Source organism: Haliotis rubra, unplaced genomic scaffold, assembly GCF_003918875.1.
Source record: "Haliotis rubra isolate DU_JTF1 unplaced genomic scaffold, ASM391887v1 Scf40, whole genome shotgun sequence".
Taxonomy (NCBI): domain Eukaryota; kingdom Metazoa; phylum Mollusca; class Gastropoda; order Lepetellida; family Haliotidae; genus Haliotis; species Haliotis rubra.
In genome coordinates, this window is record NW_025767080.1 from 1,089,627 (window position 1) to 1,113,880 (window position 24,254).

General features: G+C 39.9%; 1 protein-coding gene and 1 long non-coding RNA gene across 2 annotated transcripts in view; both read right to left on the reverse strand.

Moving 5' to 3' along the window:
* Nucleotides 1–382: 382 nt before the first annotated feature.
* Nucleotides 383–20,087, reverse strand: LOC124287367. Its single transcript, XR_006901255.1, has 3 exons — nucleotides 19,300–20,087; nucleotides 9,320–9,322; nucleotides 383–394 (listed from the first exon to the last, which is right to left on the reverse strand). It is a non-coding gene; the product is annotated as an uncharacterized LOC124287367 (long non-coding RNA).
* A 12-nt stretch (nucleotides 20,088–20,099) lies between these two features.
* Nucleotides 20,100–24,254, reverse strand: part of LOC124287335 (5'-3' exoribonuclease 2-like) — a 71,742-nt gene continuing 67,587 nt past the window's right edge. The window contains exons 33-34 of the mRNA XM_046723832.1: nucleotides 22,645–22,903; nucleotides 20,100–20,938 (exon numbers count right to left, since the gene is read on the reverse strand). Of these exons, the coding sequence (XP_046579788.1) occupies nucleotides 20,864–20,938; nucleotides 22,645–22,903 (334 nt within the window). The 3' untranslated portion in view covers nucleotides 20,100–20,863. The remainder of the gene's footprint in view (nucleotides 20,939–22,644; nucleotides 22,904–24,254) is intronic.

Below are 24,254 nucleotides of genomic sequence, written 5' to 3' on the forward strand. Positions count from 1 at the left end.
ATAACGTGAGCATGTGTATATAAATAGATGCCAGGTGCTCACGAATAGGTTAGCTCACCCTTTGTTCTCATGACAAACACACGCAAAGGCAAGTCACTTGTTCACCTGAAAAGTTTACGGAAACAGGAAAACTGCATGATACATACTCACTGACTGTAAATGTGAAGTTTATCTAATATTTTGAAAGCTTTATTTGTTCCTTCATAACAAAGAGCATGACTTATATACATAAAGAAACAGATAACACTTATCAACACCTTTTGGGCAAGAGCAATATGATGGTCTTTGAAGTCTTCAAAGAAAGAGCATTCTTGATTGTACATGAAAAGTTGTGAAATGTGGACAACAAAGGCTAGAGCTGTTGGGGGATTGCTCGACATGAAGGGAAACTTAACTGTTGGAAGGTTGAAGTCATCACTCTTGTCATACGGTCATGTATACTAGTATATGTTTTGTGGCTCTCAATCTTTATACATAGATCTAAAGACGAAACAGATAATGCTTTTTCACTGGTCTATTTCTTAAAGTTGATAAATCAGTGGAAGAAGGTGTTTTATGACCACAGCTGAACTATACCAGGTTTTCGGTGTTCAGTTAATCGTCTTAACCGAATTCTCTTGCATTTGACATTCTAGATGACTTCAATAAATATTGGATTATGATTGGTTAATTAAAGTCATTCAGAGGTATATGATCACGTTATATACCTCTCATTTTCCAACAAAGTATGTATTTGTTTTAAATCTTATTAACGCGGTTATGGTAGAATGGAGATAAAACGTACTGTGTTGGAAAATCAGAGGTGTGTATCGACATTATAATAGCTCTAACATTTTTATTTAGAGATATTATAATGTCGTTATATACCTCTGATTTTCCAACACAGTATGTTTATCTCCTAATTGCCAACCCGAGCAGAAATTATCTCGTGTGTAGCAGACCAGCAGTAGTTTCTTGTTACTGATTACTCCTTATGATAGTCATGTGATATGAATAAACATGAGTGAGTGAGTGAGTTTTACGCCGCTTTTAGCAATATTCCAGCAACATTACGGCGGGGGACACCAGAGATGGGCTTCACGCATTGTACCCATGTGGGAAAGTAACATCCATGCATCATCCGCATCACTATACCAGATTCTGTGCGTGAGGTACATACAGCATTTGGTATTTTAATATTGTTAGAACTTTTCTTTTAACAGGCTTTTCTTTGTTTCTTATGTACTGTTGACGAAACATACTTGTGTTTTGTATGGGTATTTTTGTTTGATAGTTGTTTCACACACGAATATATTCTTGTCAAACATAATTTTAAAAAACTAAACTACATCTCCTTTCGATATGACTGAAGTGGTTTTCGAGCTGTAACTTTTTATCATCTGCTGCTGACCTCTGGGTATACTTTTTCAATATTTAGAACTTATGGATTTGAACTTCTAGTACTGAAATGAGAGTCTACCAAGCGGTGAGCCACGCACCGCTTGCATTTTGCATTTTGCATTTAATGTATTGATACAGATGTAAACATGGCGAATATGCCGACGTCGTTCACGAAACGTCGCGAGTGCATAACAAGTACCAAGTTGTCCTACTTCCCATGGTCCTTAGTGCCTTTGTCCTTCAGTTGGTTAACCCCAATCTGTTGACTGACATGGGGAGAGTATCTGGGTTTGCTGCCAGGAATACAGCCCTTCTGATACTAGGGTAACGTTGGGGATTCTTCGCAGTCTCTGAAAGGTTCAGCGCTTCCAGGGTGAACTCGCAGTCGATGACTGGCCTGCATGTAAAGGGGACAACGGCCCTGGACTGACGATGAGCCTAACCAGGCTGAATGTCCCAGGATCACCCGAACCCTCTCTGCTGCATTTATTTATTTTAATCTGAAAATAATAAAAATAAACAAATTCATTTCTATTATGATAAAAAATTCCTGCTAAAAGCAGAGCGCATTTTAATATTTCGACTATATCGCAAGGTGAGAATGTCCCGCCCCACAGGTGGCACCTGATACAAACACATGCACGTTACAGTCAATTATTCACCTGAATATACACTGGAACTCGACACCTTAAGTCGTAGTGATGTGTACTTTTAATTATTTCATGCTTCTTGAGTACCGGTGTCCAGACAGTTCAACCTTGACGGGACGATGACAGAGAGTAGCGATGTCCAGACAGTTCAACCTTGACGGGACGATGACCGAGAGTAGCGATGTCCAGACAGTTCAACCATGACGGGACGATGACCGAGAGTACCGATGTCCAGACAGTTCAGCCATGACGGGGCGATGACCGAGAGTAGCGATGGTCAGACAGTTCAACCATGACCGGACGATGACGGAGAGTACCGATGTCCAGACAGTTCAACCATGACGGGACGATGACCGAGAGTACCGATGTCCAGACAGTTCAACCATGACCGGACGATGACCGAGAGTAGCGATGGTCAGACAGTTCAACCATGACCGGACGATGACGGAGAGTAGCGATGTCCAGACAGTGCAACCATGACGGGACGATGACCGAGAGTACCGATGTCCAGACAGTTCAACCATGACGGGGCGATGACCGAGAGTAGCGATGTCCAGACAGTTCAACCATGACGGGACGATGACCAATAATCATCCCTGAAGCAACTATTTCATATTTTGTTTTAAAGATGTAATTCCTTTTAAATCTTATACAGTTTATGTCTATTCTCGTTATCGTCCGTCTTATATGCCAAAAAATCGTACACTTCCTGAGCCCGCCTGTGTGTTTACTTACACCGAGGTGATGTTGATACAGCGACCGTCATATTTATTTGTCATTGAGAATATACATCCAACTCTATCCCTCGTCATTCACCACCCCAGCTGATGGTAAACCTGGCCAATTAGCCAATTAGAGTAGAGCCCTTGACGGGGCCCACAACTGGGGTCACCCAAGGATATGCAAATCTGACACAGTAAGTAAATATTGTGATAGGAAATACCGTTCTCTGGGTGGGATAGTTGGATGACGGGGTTCCTAGCTACCAACAGATGTGTGTTTAACCCAACTCTGCATGTAGCGGCTCCCGATCGCCTGCATCACTATATATCACCCCATCGCACCCCTCTGGTGGACATTACTGTATGTCACACCCCTTTTCATTCATATCGAGCTACCCAGCCCACCTGTCCTGTAGACACAAATCCATCAGACATTCCATTTATTTTTGTGACTGATCGCCACCCATTTGTCGGTTCATCTGCAAATCACACCCGTTTATTCTTATGCCCGCTCCCAACCCGTCCCATCGAGGCAACTGCACATCACTCCCCTCGTATTTGGGGAGGTCCTATCCTTCCCCTCTTCAAACCTTACATCACAATCGCCCATGGCATTATCCCATCTCTACCGCTAACCAATCACAATGATCACCCCTTCCGCATCATTGACCAATCACTACAACTGCCCAAACCCTGACATTAACCAATTTACAACCATTACCCCGTCCCTACTCCTGAAACATCACAACTATTACCCCCTCACTACCATTAGCACATCCTAACTATTTTCTCATACCTAATTTTGATATAGAAAGAATTAACTCACTGTCTCACTTTCCTTGCACTTGAAACAACTACCCTCGCCCCCACCCCCACCTCATCCCCCATCTACAAGCACATCCTAAAATATGCTGCGATTTCGACACAACTACTAATTAAACCTACCCCCACCTTTCCCTGCCCCATACCCCAACGCTGATCCCACGCCCACAGCTATTACCCCCGGGATATCAACGCTTTCACTGACGTAGGGCAACCTTATCCCCACCCCCGACTTCCTTGCACCCTCTCCCCCGAGAATGTTTTCATTACCCCACAAACTGGTTGTCCCGACGATGCGCACGATCCAGCTACTTCCTGTGTTCACCTATTTCACCTTTGTTCACCTCAACACGTGGATTAAATCTTCAGCAGAAAACCACACACCCATTGTGTGCAGGCACACACACATTTGCGCAGCGACAACTGACAAATATTTGATATTTAATTTTGTTTCTGTACATAATTGTCGGGGGTAAGCTCTGTCAACACTGGCCTGGTCTATTCTACCCCGGGTAGTCCACCATCCACACAGGTGTACGACACACCGAGACATGGCGTAGACCATCACTGTCGACGACCACCCGACACTGACATCGGTTTCAAACTACGTTTGTTTACACATTTCCAAACAAACCTTGCATCCTCTTATCTTCTCCTATTGCTCAGAAAGCTGTGTGCCCTCTCCCCTTTAATGCGTTGAGGGTATTTGGCTTGTTCAAAGGGCTACCTACCATCCGGGAAATACAACACCCACGCGATATATTTACGGAAGCGAATGGGTAATGAGTATGTTGTAATTTTCTACGAGTATGAAAAATGTATAGTCATTTGCGGTAAAATAAATATAAAGGAAATCTGAGAGAAAAACAGGTTAATAACATATATGCTGATACAGAACTCATAACAATCGTGTTTAGTCCTCTAGCAGAATGAACTCTACACTCAATCCTCTCGTATACCGTTAACCCTTTTCTGGCAGTTGAGTTGGGGCTTCGGGAGAGTTTGTTGATTGCGTGGTCACAATGGATGCTGAATCCATGGATGGCTGACAACATGTATTAACACAGACTTAACAGATCGCTTTGTGCTAGATCAGTCAGCGTACGTATACCATCCCCGCTGCTTAGAAACATGCTATACATACACGGGGGTGGGGGGATATTTTATTGAGGTACAGAACATAAACGAATGTCAGTGAAAGGAAGATGTTTTATGTGACAATAGACTGATATCCTTCGCCTCCTAACGCTGAACAACGCTGTGGCGATGACCGTAAGCGCTCTAGGGCAGGGAAACCAGTCTACTGTGACAGGAACATTTAAAAAAACAAGTTCCCAAACACAACCTGGTGACGTTAATTAACCGTATGACCTCGTGCAAGGATGGTGAGCCAGATTTACCATTTTCGGTTGTGGGCAGATACATTTTGCTTTCTTGGAACCAAACTCTCAAATATCACAGATTTAACACATCTAACCAATAGGGATATGATTGTACTGATCGCTGATCGTATTCTGAACGTTTCCGTTCCAGTTGGGCACAAGACCAAAGAGGTTGTTTTACCCGACATTAGCGACGTCGGCTGCAAATTTGACCCGACCTCTTTAACCACCAACTCATCACATCAGATATTTTGATCCCACTACACTATGTCGCCGACTCACAAGCAGATATGATCATATTTCTGTTTGCCAATACCATATGGATCAGAAGATATGTCTTAATGAATACCACTGCCCCTTACAGTGGTACATATAACATATAGAGCAATATCCGGAATGGTGACTTATTTGGTATCGGTCGACAGTCACGATTCCAATAAAGTAAACAAATAAAGAAAATAACATTTCTGACCTTTTCACAAACACATTTTATTACCAACATAATTGTAATCTTGGCCGCGGCCATAACCTGCAGCGGAACCGGGATCCCTCTTCAGAACTTACATCGTCGCTGTAATGATTCCTATGTACTTGTTCTAGAACTTGAGGCTTATATTCTAAAATTATGTTTTGTTGCATATTCTACTAAAAACAACTCAAGGACCAACTACAGTTAAATGGCATGCCATGAAGATAAATCATAGTGATATGAAAAAATCGGTTGGCACTAACATGTTTAAGTGTTATATACACAACCTAAATATCACTGTGTCTTTTGCGTTAAAAACAAAGCCTTTAACTAGTCCATTGACGTCATTATCGCAGCAATAACGTTTACAATAATATCTTGTCTCCTATTTATATCCCAAAGAATTGGTTATAATTTCTTCAACTGGCATATTTTACGTCAAATGTTTAAATGATGACATGTCCGGAAAGACCTACTGTATAACACACCTTAAACTCAATGACGCTGAAATACAGTTTAAGTAGTACATCGACGTCAATGGCTAGCGTACCTGACACACTCACAGAAGGGTAATAACTTCAACTGACTTATTTCACATGAAATGATTAAATGATGTCACGAGATTTGCTGGTCACGGCACTTGGCGCCGCTCACGTTACTGCATTCTGCGATGTTCTGACGCCAGATTCCTCGCAGCGTTGTTAGGCAGAGCTCGCGCACATTATTTTTTTAGATAGAAAAAAATAGTGCCGGTAGGGGCATCGTGATGCTGTGAACTTCTCAACAGTTTACATGTTTGTAGGCTGTGCGACCTTCACGGCCTCCGTAACAACCCCATTACACAAAACAACGTTATGTTTAACTCAAGGGTATATACCACAGGCTTAAATACGATTGGCCTGCATTCTGTTTACGAAACACATCGTTATTAGGTGTTACACAGACAACAACGCTGGCATATATAATGTTAAGGAAGGTATCTTCAGTTAAAGCTCGTGATTACAATCGCCAACGCTTTCCCCAATGACATTGCATTGGCAATGACACAAGGTGGTCAAAATAGGGCGTAAAGTCATATAGGGCCAATATTAGTTGGGAGGTAAGTGGTTTCAATAAAAGTGACAATAACAAAAGATCAAAACAGTTTTGCGGAAGCTTTTATTCTATAAGCAGCGATCAAGTAGGGCCTAGTAGGCTCAGACTGAAACACAGTCATGTTCACACTGGACACACCGTAATCCTTACTTGTCACTTTTAATTGAGATATAAAACACTGGAGGGAAAGGGGTGAAAGAAAATAACACGTAGGTAAGTCATGGTTTTAGTGGCTAGATAATACTTTTCTGACAGAATGCTACATATTAAATATTGTTTTTCATAAAGACATTTTACAACCAATTGAATGGCAATCCTAAGAGGGAAGTTTATCAAAAGAACACAGCTTGCCCTTATTTGATTTCTTTGGAATCAGTAAGTGTCTAAATTATGCTTACACATAAAGATTACTGTCATTAACCTCAGGTTACCAAGCCAGAACAAATGGCGACGTTTGGAGAACATGTTTGACAAAACTATTGTTTGCTGATGTGGTTTTCAAATCGGTTGAATGAATCTCGTTCTTTACATTTGTGTACAAAGCTTGGTATTTAAATTGTCATTGTCTGGAATGTCTCATAAGCGACAGTCCCCTTTTCCATATTCATTAGAAGTCGAAAGGAGAGTAGTACTTTCCGACGATATTATGAGCATGCGCCCGTGAAACACCATCAAACTGTGGTGATATCAGGTGTTCGTGAAAAGGTGAGCGTTTGCAAAGACAAGTCTATTATTCACCTAAAGCAATACACACTGGCTCTTATGGTACAAGGAAAAACAATTCATCAAGGTGCCCATGTCTCCAGGTACAGGTGTCCATATCTCCAGGTGCCAAGGTGTCCATGTGTCAAGGTATCCATGTCTCCAGGTAAGGTGTCCATGTCTCCAGGTGTCCATGTTTCAAGGTGACTAAGTCTCCAGGTGCCCAAGTGTCCAGCTTTAGACGGCAAGGCTGGGTTTGGTAAATACCGTATGTCATCTGATAAGCGCCCCCCAACGATTATTCCTTGGACGAGTAATGGATTCCCGGTGGGTATTCGAGATCCGGGTTCCGTTGTACAAAACAAAAGTAGTGTTATGCCTGTATTTGGGCATTAGAGTGACGACCACCTTAGTGCTAAGTACAACGGCACTCATACGCACTGCTCTCATCTGAGATACGAATTCAGCCAGCATTCGTAATACCGAGTGCAAGGCGGGGTAACAACAAGTACCATTTTGTCACATCTTTAATGAGGACGCGTCTGGGGATCAAACCACCAGCATCCGCTCCCCGGCAAACGCTCTACCCACTAGACCAAAGGTCCCCTCCCCTTACACTCTCCCTGAAGGTCCGCAAGTGGGCGGTTTATAAGTAACCCAAACGGTCACCCTTCAAATATGCGTTTACCTGGGTACATATGTATACATGTATATTGCTTTATATTGATTGTAAAACCCAAACACCTTTTTACAAAATTATCCAGTCTCTTCCTACGAAGCTGAGATCATCGACTGCACTCCGTAACGACCCTGTCTGAAGTGGGTATGGCTGTGGTTGTCTCTGAGTCAGGGATCACGGAACCCACTCTGAGAGGAGTCTGGCTGATAACACATTTAATGTTTCGGTGTGTGACTTTACCTACCGGAGAGAGTTGACCCATTATGCAGGGTCTGTCTTAAATGTCATCGGCAATAATTTGCGATTATATATAATAAAACCACATTCTGCCCTGTACCAGAAACGTCTCGCTTCTAACGACCTATTGCCATCATCATTCTCATCATCAGCACCACCGGCATCACAGTCGTCGTCGTTGTAGGGATATTGTGATCTAGGTACAAAATATCGGAACAAGAAATGCTTCAGTATAACAACTATACTTTATGAAGTGTTACCAGACAAGTTGTCCTTTCATTAATTGTTACAGGGAGCAGGTTCATTTTAAGGAAGGTTGAAAGGAACGTTTTCAACACGGTGTTTGGCAATATAGCTTCAGTTATAGGGAATCGAAAATGTCAAGCTCTTTCAATAAGCACGGTACTGTTCCCACTGTTTGAATTAAGAAAGGTCCATAGTATGGAATCATTTATAAACAGTTACAGCAGACATTATTTTCATATCTCTCTCGTGTCTGGCCAGAAATATACGGTCGACCTCAGTTACCCAAATGGCCGCATCTCTGTATTACATGTCCAGCACGCCGGAACAATACAATGGAAAAACAAAATAAATACAGCTCGGACAATCCTGGAATGTGACTTGTGACTGGACATTACTGTGTGTCTCACGATCGTTCACCCTGACAACTCGCCATGTGTGTGCTGTGTACTTTCACCAGTGTCGATCTAGAGGTCCAGTAATCTCATTCAAGTATTTAAAGACGGTAACCCGTCTGTGTGTGCGGGCTGAGATTGTATTGCCCCCGTCAGCATTCGGTCCATCTCCAGCCCTAGTCTGGCGTTCTCCCAATTCGCTCATCTTGTTTGACTACCGAACGTCGATTTCATTAACAAGCAATCCCTCCAAACCCGGACCAGAAATTTTGACTTTATTTGCATTTTTCATCGATACTCAATGATGCTCCGCACAAGGTAAATTTGGCTTGGGGCGGATAGGGAGGTAGCTTGCCTCTCGTGGCTGGGGAGGGTGGGGATTGAGTTGTGTGACTAGGGGTGGGGGGGGGGTGATAGTGAGGAGGGTTCTGGTGCAAGAATCAATGTTGGAAAACAGAGCCGGTTGAGAGAAAGGGTGGAAGGTGGGTGGGATTAAGGGTGGCATTCAGAGTGCGGATCCCGGATATGGAAGACTGGGTGCACACTCTTTAGGTCGTGAATATATCACGGGATGTGTTGATACGTGAGGTGTCTGAAAAACGCGAGGTGAGCACCCCGTACACCTCAGGGTCCGTTATTGGGAAGTCGGGCAGGACATTGTTTTTACAAACATGTATTATATTTTACTGTAGTAGTAGTAGTAGTAGTAGTAGTAGTAGTAGTAGTAGTAGTAGTAGTAGTAGTAGTAGTAGTAGTTATAGCAGTAGCAGTAATAGCAGCGGTGCCCTTTTAGGGGTTTCAAAACTGCAACAGGGTGGGTGGGTCGGGATGAAAGGGTAGAACTACAGGGTGGGTGGAGGAGTATGAGAGGGTAGAGAGACAGGGTGGGTGGAGGAGGGGGAGAGGATCTCAGGACGAAGAGTCAAGAGACCACAGAGGGAGTGGCATTTACCATATTCGCGTAATTGGCAGAAGAATCTACACGAGATGAGAATTGTTATATAGTGTGGTAAAGTGTAAGTCGTACTATAAAGTTGATTACACATATCAGCCTCACTGGTGACTACCTCCTTGTGTAGGTGGGGTCAAGAAAGTGTGCCGGGGGAGGGGAGAAGACCGAAAATCGGGGGCTACCTCACGGCAAATATTAGCAGTAGCAGATCGTTTGGCGTGAGCTTGAGCTTGCCGTGGGCGCCATGTTCTGTAAGTGGCAGTTTGTCACAGATTGGGGTATTTCCTCTAATACAGATTACAGACAACTGGGCGTGTGTGCGAGGATTTGCGCATTTCGTTTGTTTTCCTAAAAGATTATATAAAAGCAGCTTTTCAATCTGCTAATTAAATCACATGGAATTAACTTCAATTAACTATTAGACAAACACTGTTATAATACCTGCGTCTGTAATATTCCGACATGGAATTGACAGACATCAGGAAAATACTGTACACACAGTAGCCGGTTGATTAAAACAAGACTTCTATTTAACTTGCTTTTTCAACATCTGTCTTCTTGTCTTGACGGCAATGAATATTTTTTATTCGAAACAAATTAATTACAAAAATCGTACATGCGTGTTATAAAAGAACGTCGTGAATTAAACAGATCGTGATTATCAGTACCCCCAGCTGATTACTTGTAACACTGTAATCCCTAACAGATCACGGAAGGTAATATAAACTCGCTTATCAAATCGTTGATATTGTCAAATTCCCCCAAACGGAAAGGCTGTTTGTACAATTATTCGAGCGTATTTAAATAAATTGAAATTGATAATAACACGATTATAATTTCTGAAGGGGCGAAAGTGATTATTTTGGATATATTTGGTTCATGTCAAATTTATTTACCTTTGAAAAAGACAGATGAAAACAATCTATCTCACACCGAGTTGTTGAAGATACTGGCCTGTATCGTCTATTTCTGACGTTAATATTTACGTCTCGTAAGTTCAGTTCAGATTTGTTTTCATTAATTTCGTAAATAAAAGGTTTCAAAGGAATTGATTTATGAAACTATCATGTTTCTTTTGTGCTTAATTAATGAAAACTATTGTTCATAGGAAAAGTATTTCCTTATGCTTGGAACTTTCATCATAATAGAATATTATGTTTGTAACATGATCACCAACTGAATCGCAAAAATCCGTTTTAAATATCCGTTGTCATTATCAACTTAATCCAAGCCATAAATGTTCGAATTATACAGGCTGATAAAGGCAGGTCGTCTCGTGGAAATGTGGACTAATGGAAGGAATTAGATTTAACAATATCCTACATGGACATAGATTCGTGCTACAACAATACAATAATCTTAGTCTACAGATGAGGTAGTTTAATTGGTATCCATAATTATCGTAAAGTGAGTCGAACAAATTTCGTTTTATTCAGTTTTCAAGTTTTGTGTCGTGTTTCCAAATATTGCAAAGCTAAAATCCAATTGATATTCTCACTAGTGGGAGGATTGATGTTCAGTGCATGTGGTTCATTTCTAACACAGGAGGTTGAGTTTAGATATTGGTAATTATGAAAGGACATAACATCTGCCTATTGAAACTCTGAGTTTGAATTATTTTTTTGCAGTAAATGCTTGTTGTTTTATGTTAGTTTTCTCATCAGCGACGTCGCTTTGTTTGAAGGTATAGGCTTTACACTGCGCAGGAGCCGTACGCAATTGTGGTCATAATCTCCTGCGTTTATAGATTAACATCTTGAGAAATATTTCACCCAAGCACTAACGCTTGAATTATAAGGAAAAGCATAATGTGAAACATTGATTCAAAAATAAAAAACTTTAAAATTCGCTGCAAGTCTTTTCGATTTCTTGTGCACAACGTTTTTTTTCAAAAGAGTGTTTGATACGTTTAAAATCTGCAAATCAATACTTTCCGCCGAAGGAAACGATCGCTGATTCCCATATTTCATAAATATTTCTATGAAACGAAGCATCGCACAGTTGGAGTTTTCAATGACCGACCCCTCGGCACACAGATAACGGGTGGTCTGAGGGAGGGGTAGCGTCGCCCCGGGGTGAGGTAAAAGGGCGGGGCGGGAGGCAGGGGTGGAATACGACAGAGCAGCATGAGAAATATCGTAATTTGTTCATCTTGTACGGTTTGGAATAAAATATACCAGCCTCTCCGGTAATTAGCGCTCCCTGAGATGAATCAGAGCACTGCATCTGTAGAAAGGACGGGAAGGCCTGAAGGCTTCGTAGAGAACCTACTTGATATAGGAGAGGGGCAAATGTTGCTGGCTACAGCTGGTAGACAGTATCATCTCACAAAAGCCTTACACTTGCTCCACAACAAAGCGGTACAGTCTTAACCGACATGCTATTTGCAGGTTTTTAGAAACAGCGGGGCAACATCCCTTTAACATTTATGCCCATTCCAAAAACAAACTCTTTCGTAATCCATACGATTCTAAAGTATGTTTTTTTTCATTTGAGGAAAACTGTGAAAGGAATACTTTGCAGGGAAGCGCGTGTGAATATAGTTCGATCGAGGTGGCGATGTGGATTCGCGGAGCGATATTTCAAGAGCTTCTGACGGCAGCAGTCTCCAGGCAAGAGGGTCAAGTACCTCGTTTCCATAGTGACTGGAAATTTGGTGAACTCACAGAATTCAAAAGAAATTTTCTTCAAGTGTCCACGCGAACTACACAGCAAGTTTGAGAAACAAAGCAAGCCCAATTCCTGGTTTTGTTGGCAGCTAGAATCTTCCATACACGACCTTCTGAAAGAGACTGAATCTGGTCTTTCTCTCATACAATGATGAATCAATTCTAAATTATCAATAATTGTTATTTCATTTGGCCAGTTTCCTCTAATGAAGATTATTCAACTAATATCGGCTATTACGTCTACTTACAAAACTGAACTAGGAAATACAGCGTCGTCTAGTCCATCTTTTACACGAACCCACTCCCCCCCTCTCCATCTCCAGCCAGTTGCCTCGCGCTTACGTTACTTGACTAGGGCACAAGCCCCCTCGTGGCCAGATCTGGCTACTGAAGTTTTGTCAAAAGCTTTTCAAGTATATCTTTTTCAAGGGTCAAAATGGGGCTACTGCAAGTTACTGTCTATCTAATGGTAAATATTCTTTTCAGGATTTTAACACCCGTTGAAACGGGAAGTCAATTCAAAATAATATAATATCGTATTTATCATCAAATGATTATACATAATTATTATTTTACTACAGCGTCATTTACATAAACAAAATATAATTGCGTAATCATTCTTATATTGGCAGTTTATGCCTTTATTTTTTTTAAACCGTTTGATTTATGAAATTACGTCAGGGTGAGTATTAAACTATTTCTCTTGTGACAAATCTATTTGGTATATGCTGCACAATCGCATTGACTGTTGATTTTCTCTCTATAATACACTCAGCTTCTGACATTCGACGTGTAAGAAAAGTAGACACGGAGATAAGGTGTAGCTTTCCGAAACGCCGTATGTTAGACTAGGATAGGAGCGAATATCAGTTTTGTTTTAGAGATAAATAAATAAATATAGCATTACATGTATATAAATCATTATCGAACACAAGAAACCCTCTCCTTCAAATACATGCTCACAAACCTTGGTATCGGTACACAAAGTAAGGAAACGCGGAATAGTGAGGTAAAAAGGCAGTCTTTACGATATTGTTATAACATGGAATATAGATGTACATTCTTTCAGGTAATATTTAATATCAGTATCTATGCGATGTTTAACCCATTTCTAATAACATTCTACATGTTTATGTACAAACTGGTGGTATGTACTTGATTCTGTATTATTTTAATAGAAAGCCTAAAATATATTTCCATTATAACATTAACACTGATGCAGTCAATGATGACAGCAATAATTATACCCTATTCTCAAACATAACAATATTGCCAGACTGACACAGTTATATTCATGACCACGAGTGTCTACTTTGCCTGATATTATGAAAATGAAAACACAAAATAGCTAGCTACCACAAATAATAAAACAATAGTAAAGCCGCTTTAGGATGAGCGACTGTAGAAGTATAGGCAGGTGTTGTTACCTGCATTAATGCAAGGAACTAAAAATTACCTCCAATGGTTACTTCGAATCAAGTCTGATTTTCATATGTCACTTTGTTTATATCATTCATTATAAATCATGTATGCCGGAAATATTTTTCTTTTATGGCAAATTCTCTCGCTCTTGTTTCCTTACGTTAATGATCTCACTATATAAATTATTTAAAACCGTTTCTGAAAACAATTGGAACTGTATAGTTTTCAAGTTATAATATATTGATAATAATGGGCTAAAATGGGCATAAATTTGCTGAAAAAAGGATTGATGTTTATCTATTATTACGATAGTTAGCTATAGTGTGTATACAACAGGTCTACGACACAATCACAATATAATAATTACTATTATTGGTTTGACCTTACACAGATTTTAGACACACTACGACGAAATAGTATATACAGCGCTTAGCACATATCCATGTATACTTCTGTGCATTTGTATGTGAAAATTGAAATTTTATAAAAGAGGGATACATTGAAGTATCTCTTTTAGCATTTATCTCTAATACTTATGATAATTAATCATTTGCAAAACACATATTAAAATTCTCTTTGGGTAGAGTTTTCGCCTGTGTTGGAGGATGCGGCGTTATTTGTAAGGTAATTGTTAGATGATTGCATATTTCAATATTTGCAGGTAGTTATCACTTCATGTGAGACGTTAGAATTTTATTCTTGCATAAACCATACATGTATGGTACGCAAAAGGAGTTAAGGAAGAGCCGAATCTCTCGTATTACTTTAGGTCATGGCATGACATATTAATTATAATAAAAGTAATAAGTTAGTAAAATAGTAATGACTTCATTCTAGGACTACATTAATATTTCCTGGAAATGCATTATGGGACATATGGCCTGTAAATCATCTAAAACTTGACGTGACTGGAAACGAAACAAGTTCCAGAATGTATATGATGTACAATGTATTTTAACCTCCGCTGAATATTCCTACAGAATTGGCAATACTTGTTGTGGGAAATATGTTAAAGCAGTGTCGTCACACCTTTACTTGGCTTGACACATTGTAGAGACATCAAGATAGACACCCGAGACAATTTAATCAATACTGTTTATTGTGGACTTAGCAAAGTATTGCATAGTTTCTTCGGTTGTTGTTCTTAATCAAGTATAAGAATTTTCTAAACAGTTTGCGATAGCTTATCGCTTATCTGTCGAAGTTCCATTCGCTCCATATCAGTGTACTTGCTTTTTTAACAAACGGAATATTATTCGCAGTTATCAAATCTAACTGATATAATTGATGAGCGATTCTTTATTTTATTAAATACATAATTCCCTCATGTGCACGAAATCAACCCACACGTGTGTATGGATTAATGTCAATTGTAAATTTTCAATTATAAAGCCATGTTTTTTTAAAAAAATGCATTTTTGTGGCTTATCTGTTGTACATCAAGTATTCTGTAGTGAGCAGGTTAATACTAATTTGAAAAAAGGAGTCATCAGACAGGCAAATGAGGGTTCGGCTGGATGAGTGAACTGGTGTTAGAGATTTTGTGTCAATACTACTATTTCAGCAATTCCTTACAAACACATAACTTATTTTGTGTTTAATCTGGGTTTTTTCATATTTCAGAGCACCATCTAATATATATCAGAAAGTACCGCCCGTGCCAAAGCACGCTCAGCGTTACAACCACAATCATTGTAGCCACACATTTGGACCACACCCTGCGGGTACAATGAACCCTTCAGTGCCATTGCCTAACATCCATTCCTGCAAGATGTCTTTGATCTTTGACAATGCTTCCCCCGATAAGCACGGTCCCAAAGAGTTCCATCTAATGCCGACGTATTTGACGCCTGTGCAATCAAAGCTTGGCAATACACGACCATCCATCTATCACTCGGTAGCTCTGAACAAAGACAGGTGTATCGCCTCGTGAAAGAAAATATGCTGAAATTATCGACTGTTGTCACAGTGAAAAATTCAGAAATCGGAGCCAGGGCCATATGTCATCCCAAGATTCTGGCAAAACACTATTGATGTTTTTCAAGTGGAACAATCTCAGCGGATTTAGCTGGCGGTGAAATACGCCAAATTCACACAGAAGACGCGAGAAATACAGATGAACGCTAATATGGGGTTTGGAGTTGTGTTCTTTTCAAACCCAAACACCAATTAATTACTAAGGTATAGATTCAGAAGTAAGACATGTATTTTTTTCAAAGCTTCTGAGATTTCTTTTGGATTAATAATCGCACGATTTGCGAACATTTGTTTATCACGAGACTTTACAGGTCGGCCATGACGTATGTCAGGCACAAATTGGAGAGGACACGAAATATGACATCAGAAACTAGACTATTATTCATGGGATTTGTCTTTTTAAACACACCCTATAAATTAAATTATTAGGAATACAAAAAAGCTTTCTTAATTTTCTAATTCAGCCTCCGCACTGGCACACCCAAATAAATATATAACCAAAAGGAGCTGTACAATAGTACAAGATGTTAAACCGTTAGTTCCATAGTGTAGACCGGTCCGATTCCCTTTAGGAGTACATGGTATTTGGCCTATTGTTGATCACCCGTGGTGACATGCATGAATATCAATAACCCAGGTGTTAAACAACACCAACCCACTATTTTCAAATGAACACTTATTTTATGTTTTTGAGAACTGTCTACTGGGCGTGCCAGGAATCTCGTGGAGATAGGTAGGCTCGTTCAGCGCGATATTCCTGTACAAGAGCGCTTCTACGGGTCGGGGTGAGGGCGCCGCGATTAGCTGGTCCGCTGCAAACAAATCTGTGATCGTGGGTCAGGCAGGACCCGATGGGTTGGGGCCGGGTTTGTCAGAAGCTGACACTGTGATGCAACTGGAAAAAACTGTTCACAGAGGCATCAAACCCAAACTCACTCACGCATTCCGTTGTTGTTAATAACGTCAACATAAGTTCTTAAATGATTCTGCATATAAGCAGCATTGGAACACGCGATCAACGCATGACATACTAATATGATAGAGCACGTGTAGATAAAACATGTTTGTTCATCATAAACTGCCACATCTGTACGCAAACGAAATTAGCCCAATTTTTAAATAAACCAACAGAGGTAATGAAAATATCAGAATAGGGCAAGCGTATTCCCATCTGCAAAGGGGAAGGTAATTTTACAAAAGACGACAAAGGAAGGAGTAAGAACTCACTGTATGCAGTGGCGGAGCGGTGATGTTCTGACGTATTATGCAGAATAAATACTCACCTTCACAAACAAACCAAAGTTAAAATTTAAGAATAATGTCGACTTATAGCCCAGGTAAACCATGTATTTATTAATACAGCCAAACCTTTATTTCGGAAACTTATTTATCAGCGTCTAAAACCAGAGTTTCCTGCCACACAAATGTTGACATGTATTTGGAAAAAAAGTAAGCTGGATTCAAAGACGACAGCCTGAAGTTCGAATCTACAAATATGAACAACGATTGGATATCACGAATTCTTGCAGTTAACAACAAAAGATTATCAGTGTGCGAAATAGTTTCCAAATTTTGCTAGCCAGTCGGACTAGCTATGCCTAAAATTTACTCGCCCACAAAATAATTCACTAGTCCGAAATTTCAATGTAGACACAGGCTTCATCATTAAGCTGCTAATATGATGAATATTTTTTCAGGTCATAATCGCGCATGATTTAAAAGTGTGTTATAACTTAACAAGTCGGAGAGAATGATATATTTACAAAATGACCCTATGAAAATTCACTAGCCAGTCGGGCAAGTGACTGTAGAGATTTACTGGCCCGACTCGATTTTTACTAGGCATGGGCTAGCGGGCCAGAGGCTATTTCGCACACTGCCGCGACCTCAATTTGTTCTTTGAATTCCTTATTCCTTCCAGTTACTATTGGACCTCACCCCTTGTAGCCTTTGGGAAGATGTCAGTTACATGGTATATCATGTTTGGACTATGGCTTCCTCAACCACTATGAAACTGCCGGTATATTACTGGTATTTGTTAAGGGCACTCAGCAATTTTTGAGCTTTTTGACACCGGCCTGTATATAATTAAATCTTGACTAGACAAACTAGTGACTGATATTATGAACACCACCAGACGTTATCAGGAACCGATGATCATCCAGCATGACCTCCCAACGCTGTTTGTTGCTTACTGTGTATGTATTGTAACCTGTTCCATACTGTACAATCCTCATGTATAAAACAACAGAAATACAGAGACCTTGTTATTAGTTTTTATTTCAATGTCCAAAGTACAATGTAACTTACAATGATATCTTGCTAATACTTTGATGTTAACAACAGTTTGTAAAAATTCCAATTGTTGTTCTCAGACTGAAAGTTGAATAAATTATTACATTTATAATTCTACCAAAACTGACTTGAGCCATTAATCTTTGACCCTAATATATCACCACGATATTGACTTGAGACAACTGGGCTGAGCTACTATAGGAGTAGAGAGATGGTTACAAATTCAGTCATAGTTTTCTGAAACAAAGTGACCAAGAACATTTTCAGAGGAAGCCAAATGTATATTTCTGCTTAAATCTACAGTTGATATGAAGAAAGACAATAGACCTTTATTAAAAAATATTGATACTTGCAATATATGGTGATTTACTTACAGATGAGGGGGAAACTATTCCCCTAAAGACTGTTGACTTTGGTAAGCAATACATGAGTGAGAGAGCATGTGCATGGCATGAGTAGGTGATACCAGGGATATTCAATGACAAAATGATGGCACAACGTAAAACAATCTTAAATGAAACTGATTTTGTTATTCCCAAATCACTCATTTCAGTGCCTGATGTTTGCAATGAAGATGAAGTACAGTGTTGGAAAGATAGCATCCAGCCTGTCATGTATCATGTGAAATGACTTGATAGTGTCAATGAAAATGAAAACAGTAATACACATAGCATATTCTTCCGATTCCTATATTTGTTAGAAGATAACCACTGCATCTGTCTGAGGGTGGAAATAGTGTTACAGGACTGTTAACCTGTTTATCGCATTGTCAAACAATAATCAAATTCCAGTGAAAAACAACTATATACATGTACCTTGTTCCAATGAAAGTAGGCTGATACCAAACAACAATTACTTGTAACGTATTTACTTAATAATTTTCTCAGTGATAAATCAATGCTGAAATCAACAAGTTTGGGTTTGTTCAAAATCTTATGACAGTTATATATAACACATTTATATAGAACTTTTACTTTCAACCATGTTCATGCACTAATAGCCTGACAAATTCCGGTGCCTTTTCCCAGGGTATTACGCCACTTACCTTTAACAGAATATCAATAAAATATAATAAGTTTAACCAACGGAAGTATAAAAAACCTTGGACAAAACATTTATTTGCAGATCACTGACATAACACAGAAAAACAGTTCTGGTATTAAAATACTAATTTTCTTTGATGTTTCTAAAACTCACTTTTCTGAAACAACCAATTCCTTCATCCTCCAGGAATCTTTACCCCTTACAAACACTGCTTTTAAATGTTCATCAATCATGACAAGTTTTTTATCATGGTAATGCCACACTTGCATAGAAAACCTTTTAAAAAAAACACTTATAATGTCCTTATCATATTTCTTCTGTTCAGTGCAAACTAAATGGTTCTCTAAAATAACAATATTAATATTTCATGTTATCAAATATATATACAAACTTTAAAATGATCAGTACCAACATAAAACAATATAGTCTTCACCGAGTTTCAGCTGACCAAAATTACGCTATTTTATGATAGGGGCATTACAAATATGACGATATTCCATGATCAGGGTATGACAAAGCTGATCAGGGTACGACAAAGCTGATCAGGGTGTTACATATATGACAATATTCCATGATCAGGATATGACAGATATGAGGCTAATCCATGACCAGGATATAACACATTTGATTCTATTCCATGACCAGGATATAACACATTTGATTCTATTCCATGACCTGGATATGACACATTTGATGCTATTCCATGACCAGGATATAACACATCTGATGCTAATCAATGATCATTGTAAGACAAATATGAGATGGTGTCAATGAAAACAAAATGTATTTGTATTTCATTTACAAATTCCCATCACATGTTTCACATGCAAACCCAAATATTTTTATCAAAGCTGGAAACAGCTGTCAAGAAAGCCATATTTATCACTTTTCTTTGTTACATCTATTTGGACCTAAGTATTTGAGAGATATTGCAATGAACATCAGTTCGGAACAAGCCACCATTGTTAACATCATTAAAAGATAAAATATTTAATTAACAATCAACCTACCCAGGAACCCATAACTGTTCATTTTACCGGAAACAAGTTATTTTTTTTCTTGGCCTAATGACAGCTATGTACATGTTCTATTTCAGTCACATCAATATAATACACGCCTATTTACATGAAACAAGTCTGGACCATGACAGGCAGTCATTAACAGACCAACCTGGTGTGGCATTGGATATTGTAATCTCAAAATATTGTGTTTTGCAAAACATTTTACATCAAAAGTTGCTAAACATTCAGCAGAAAAACACAAGATCCCTGAAAATACAAAATGTGGTTCCATGAAAATTAGGATCTTACTTCTTGGTTTACAGAAGAAATCTTGTCAGAAGATTGGAAAAAACTAAAATATAAAAAGATGTTTGTAACTGACATTTATTTCAAGCTTTGTGAATAGGATGCAATGTGTGCACAGTTAGTTAACCCTTTCTCATTGTTTGATGTAGTTAAACTGATTGTCTAGTAGTCCTTCAGTTTCATCCATAAACACACAGTAATTTTGGGTCAGTCGAATCTGTGAATTTTGTTTTATTTAAAAAAGCCACGCTTTGACATAAACACCTGTTTGGTAACTTATTCTTTATGAAAATTACAGTGACCCTTCTGTTAGAGTAGCAATGATTGACTGTATTGAGATGTCTACAACACCGAGATGTTCAGCTGCCTGAATGTAGACGAATCACCAGATATGTCAGCTCTATCTGACCTCAGTCCAGGTTCAATACCGTCTGTAGTTACCACTACTCCTGCCTTGTGACTGCTGTTGCTGTTGCTGTTGATTGTATGGTCGATACTGAAGACAAAAAGAAATACAATTGAGTTCATTTCAGAGTTCTTATTCACACTGTTTCTGATCAGGCCAATGCCAGACAAACCAATGGTTGACCAGCAGAGGACCCTGTCAGTAAGGTACAATAACGCCTGATCAAGTGTCACACATTGTCAACATCCACTTCAGTTGTCAGACACAGGATTCTGATGTAATACTGTAAATGTACTTATTTTCGCGTGGTGCAATTTTCGCGGAATTGACAGTTTAGACTACATCGAGCGGTCAATTATTCGCGCAATCAGTAATTGCCGGAACTTCCAGCCGTCTCTTTGGCCGCCACTAACAGCAGTGAAAACAAACAGAGTGGCTTAACCTGTCAGGCGGCATTTATTACTTACTCACAGGAAATCCCTATCTGTGCGATATACTAGTACACAGTAACCCGTTTACTCCCGGAAGAGATGAAAAACACATCAGTATTATGTTCCGAATTCTGACGATCTGACTAATTAACTTATACTGTATATGAAGCTCTTTGTGATTTCAAACAAGCCGGGTTGTTGTGAATGAAATGATTGAGTGTTAGTGACTATTCGCTTCATGATGATACGTTTGTATCTAAATGAATAAATAAAATACTGCTGTATTATTTCTTCCGAGTCGATTTTACGTGGTAATCTGTTTTGTATCAAACCATCTGTCATGTGACCAATTTCCATGGCGGCCACAACACACATTGCTGTTTTCGCTAATTCGGCGATGGATTTGGCTCATTATTTAATTATGTTTTGGGAAATCCATTACAGCGACAGTTAAGTTTGATTCTTTATGCTACTATCAGTCGTCATTTTAAGATTCCCGTAGATTTCTGTCTTCAAACTTGATGTGTTATGGTAACAACTCAGGGGCGAGCGTGGTTAGACTGAATGAATGACAGGTTTATTCGCGGTGTATAAATTTTCTCGCTAAAATGTTTTGCGTGAAAAGCGCGAAAATAAAACCTGCGCGAAATATACTACGTTTACAGTATCATATTATGCAATAGTTTTGTGGAATATTCTACAAATTAACATATGCCTCAAAACAGGTCAATACTCTGTAAAACTACAATGTACAGTGGAAGCTGTGTAAACCGGCACACATCCGGACTGAAGAAATAATCCGCTTTAGGCAGCGTAGCGGATTGTAGAGCTGACACGGTTACCGACGACTAGAACTGAACCAGTTTTATCAGTTTCATATACATTGTTGTATAACGTGGTTCTCTCAATTTCTCTCTCAACTCACTAATTACATGTAAAAGTATCCCATATTGAATTAAGATTAAATTATCTTTGTCGGCAAGCATGTAGTTTCAACGCAGGATTAATTGGTTACAATACATCCAACTAACTCCTCACCACACGCCGGATTAGACAGCGCTGATTGCTGTTATAAACATATTCGGGCGGCTCATTTCATGCCGAGATCTGGAATTGACAGAACTTATACATGAGCATACAGTACTAGCCACGGACGGGACTGAGATTTTATGCAGGTGTTGACAACTTGCCGGATTGGACAGCTATCGGTTTTGACAGCTTCCACTGTATTCTCAAATTATCAGTAGAATTAAATAAAATACATAATTTTTATAAAATCAGTGTAGAAACCTTGATATCACATGTTAAAAATTATTCATGAATTTCCTGTTCATTGGCGTTGTGTATCCTGCATGTTACACCTACCCGATCCTGTCCTGACTGACTGGTCCTCTGACCTCCATACTCCCTTGACTGACCACCATAGCTGCTATCACCAGCGGAGCTACCACCGGAGCTGCCACCATAGCCTCCGCCATAGCCGCTACCATAGCCTCCACTATAGCCCTGGCTGCTGCCACCTCCGTAGCTGCTGCTGTAGCCACCCATCTGGCGGCTCCCCTGCCCCCCTCCATACCGATCCATATTCCTCTGCCACCCTTGTCCTCCACCACCTCCTCCTCCACTGAAACACAAGACAGGTAGATCAGTTTAATACAAGACAGATAGAACAGTGTAACACAAGACAGGTAGATCAGTGTAACACAAGACAGGTAGAACAGTGTAACACAAGACAGGTAGAACAGTGTAACACAAGGCAGGTAGAACAGTGTAACACAAGACAGGTAGATCAGGGTAACACAAGACAGGTAGAACAGTGTAACACAAGACAGGTAGATCAGTGTAACACAAGACAGGTAGAACAGTGTAACACAAGACAGGTAGATCAGTGTAACACAAGACAGGTAGAACAGTGTAACACAAGACAGGTAGAACAGTGTAACACAAGACAGGTAGATCAGTGTAACACAAGACAGGTAGATCAGTGTAACGGTAGATCAGTGTAACTCAAGACAGGTAGATCAGTGTAACACAAGACAGGTAGATCAGTGTACATCCTGACATGGTTAAGGGGGATTGCATCTTGGCCAAGGCTTGCACATCTTGACATGGTTAGAAGTCTTTCACCTATTGCACATGGGGATAACACTGAAGAAGATATGCCATTCCACCCTTAACATTTTTACATTTTTAAAAGTAATAATATATGGCCAGCTTAACTCTTTAAGCTGCCTGCAGGTTTGGCAAGTTATTTATTTGTATCCAAACACAGTTTGTAATCTTGAATGCCATATTTTACAATAACTATCTATTAACTGACATGATTTACTTTTCAAACAATCATCAAATCATCCTCTTCTAAGAAAATCAAATCTAAGCAGTCTCTCCTCCTGCCCCTCGTGTATTCTCCCCTCAAGTGAGATATAGCCAGACCATTGCCCTGGGAGTACACTACAAGTTTTTTTGAAGCAGTTGTAGTGAACAAGTCAAGAAGCATCGAGCATCCTGCCACCATCTTTACATATGGTGTACATTGTCAGCCTCCCATGCTAGGAGGAACATAGCCAGTGTGAAAGGCCAAGCGATGAGAGTCAAGCTCTGTCTTGTCAGTGTCAGCCCCATTAGAAGATAGGTGCGAGCCATTGATGGTCACAGGTGTGACGCTGATTAGGGACAACAACAATTACGCCAGGAAAGCTGTTTTCCGTGTCGCTGGGCGGGTCATTGCCTGACCCCTACTCGTTGGGACGGCATAGAGGGGGTGGACAATCCAGGCCCTTGAAGCTGGGACAAGCGATTTGACCTGGGACAATACTGCTTGTTAAACGCCGCTCTTGAGTGGGAGGGTACAAAGATTGCTCAGCGACAGGGGACCAGCAGGGGGCTGGGCATAAATGGCCAGAGGTGGGGTCAATCGTTCTGTCAGTAGGGGGTGGAGGTCAATTGGGGTGGGGGACAATCCGAGGGTATAATGA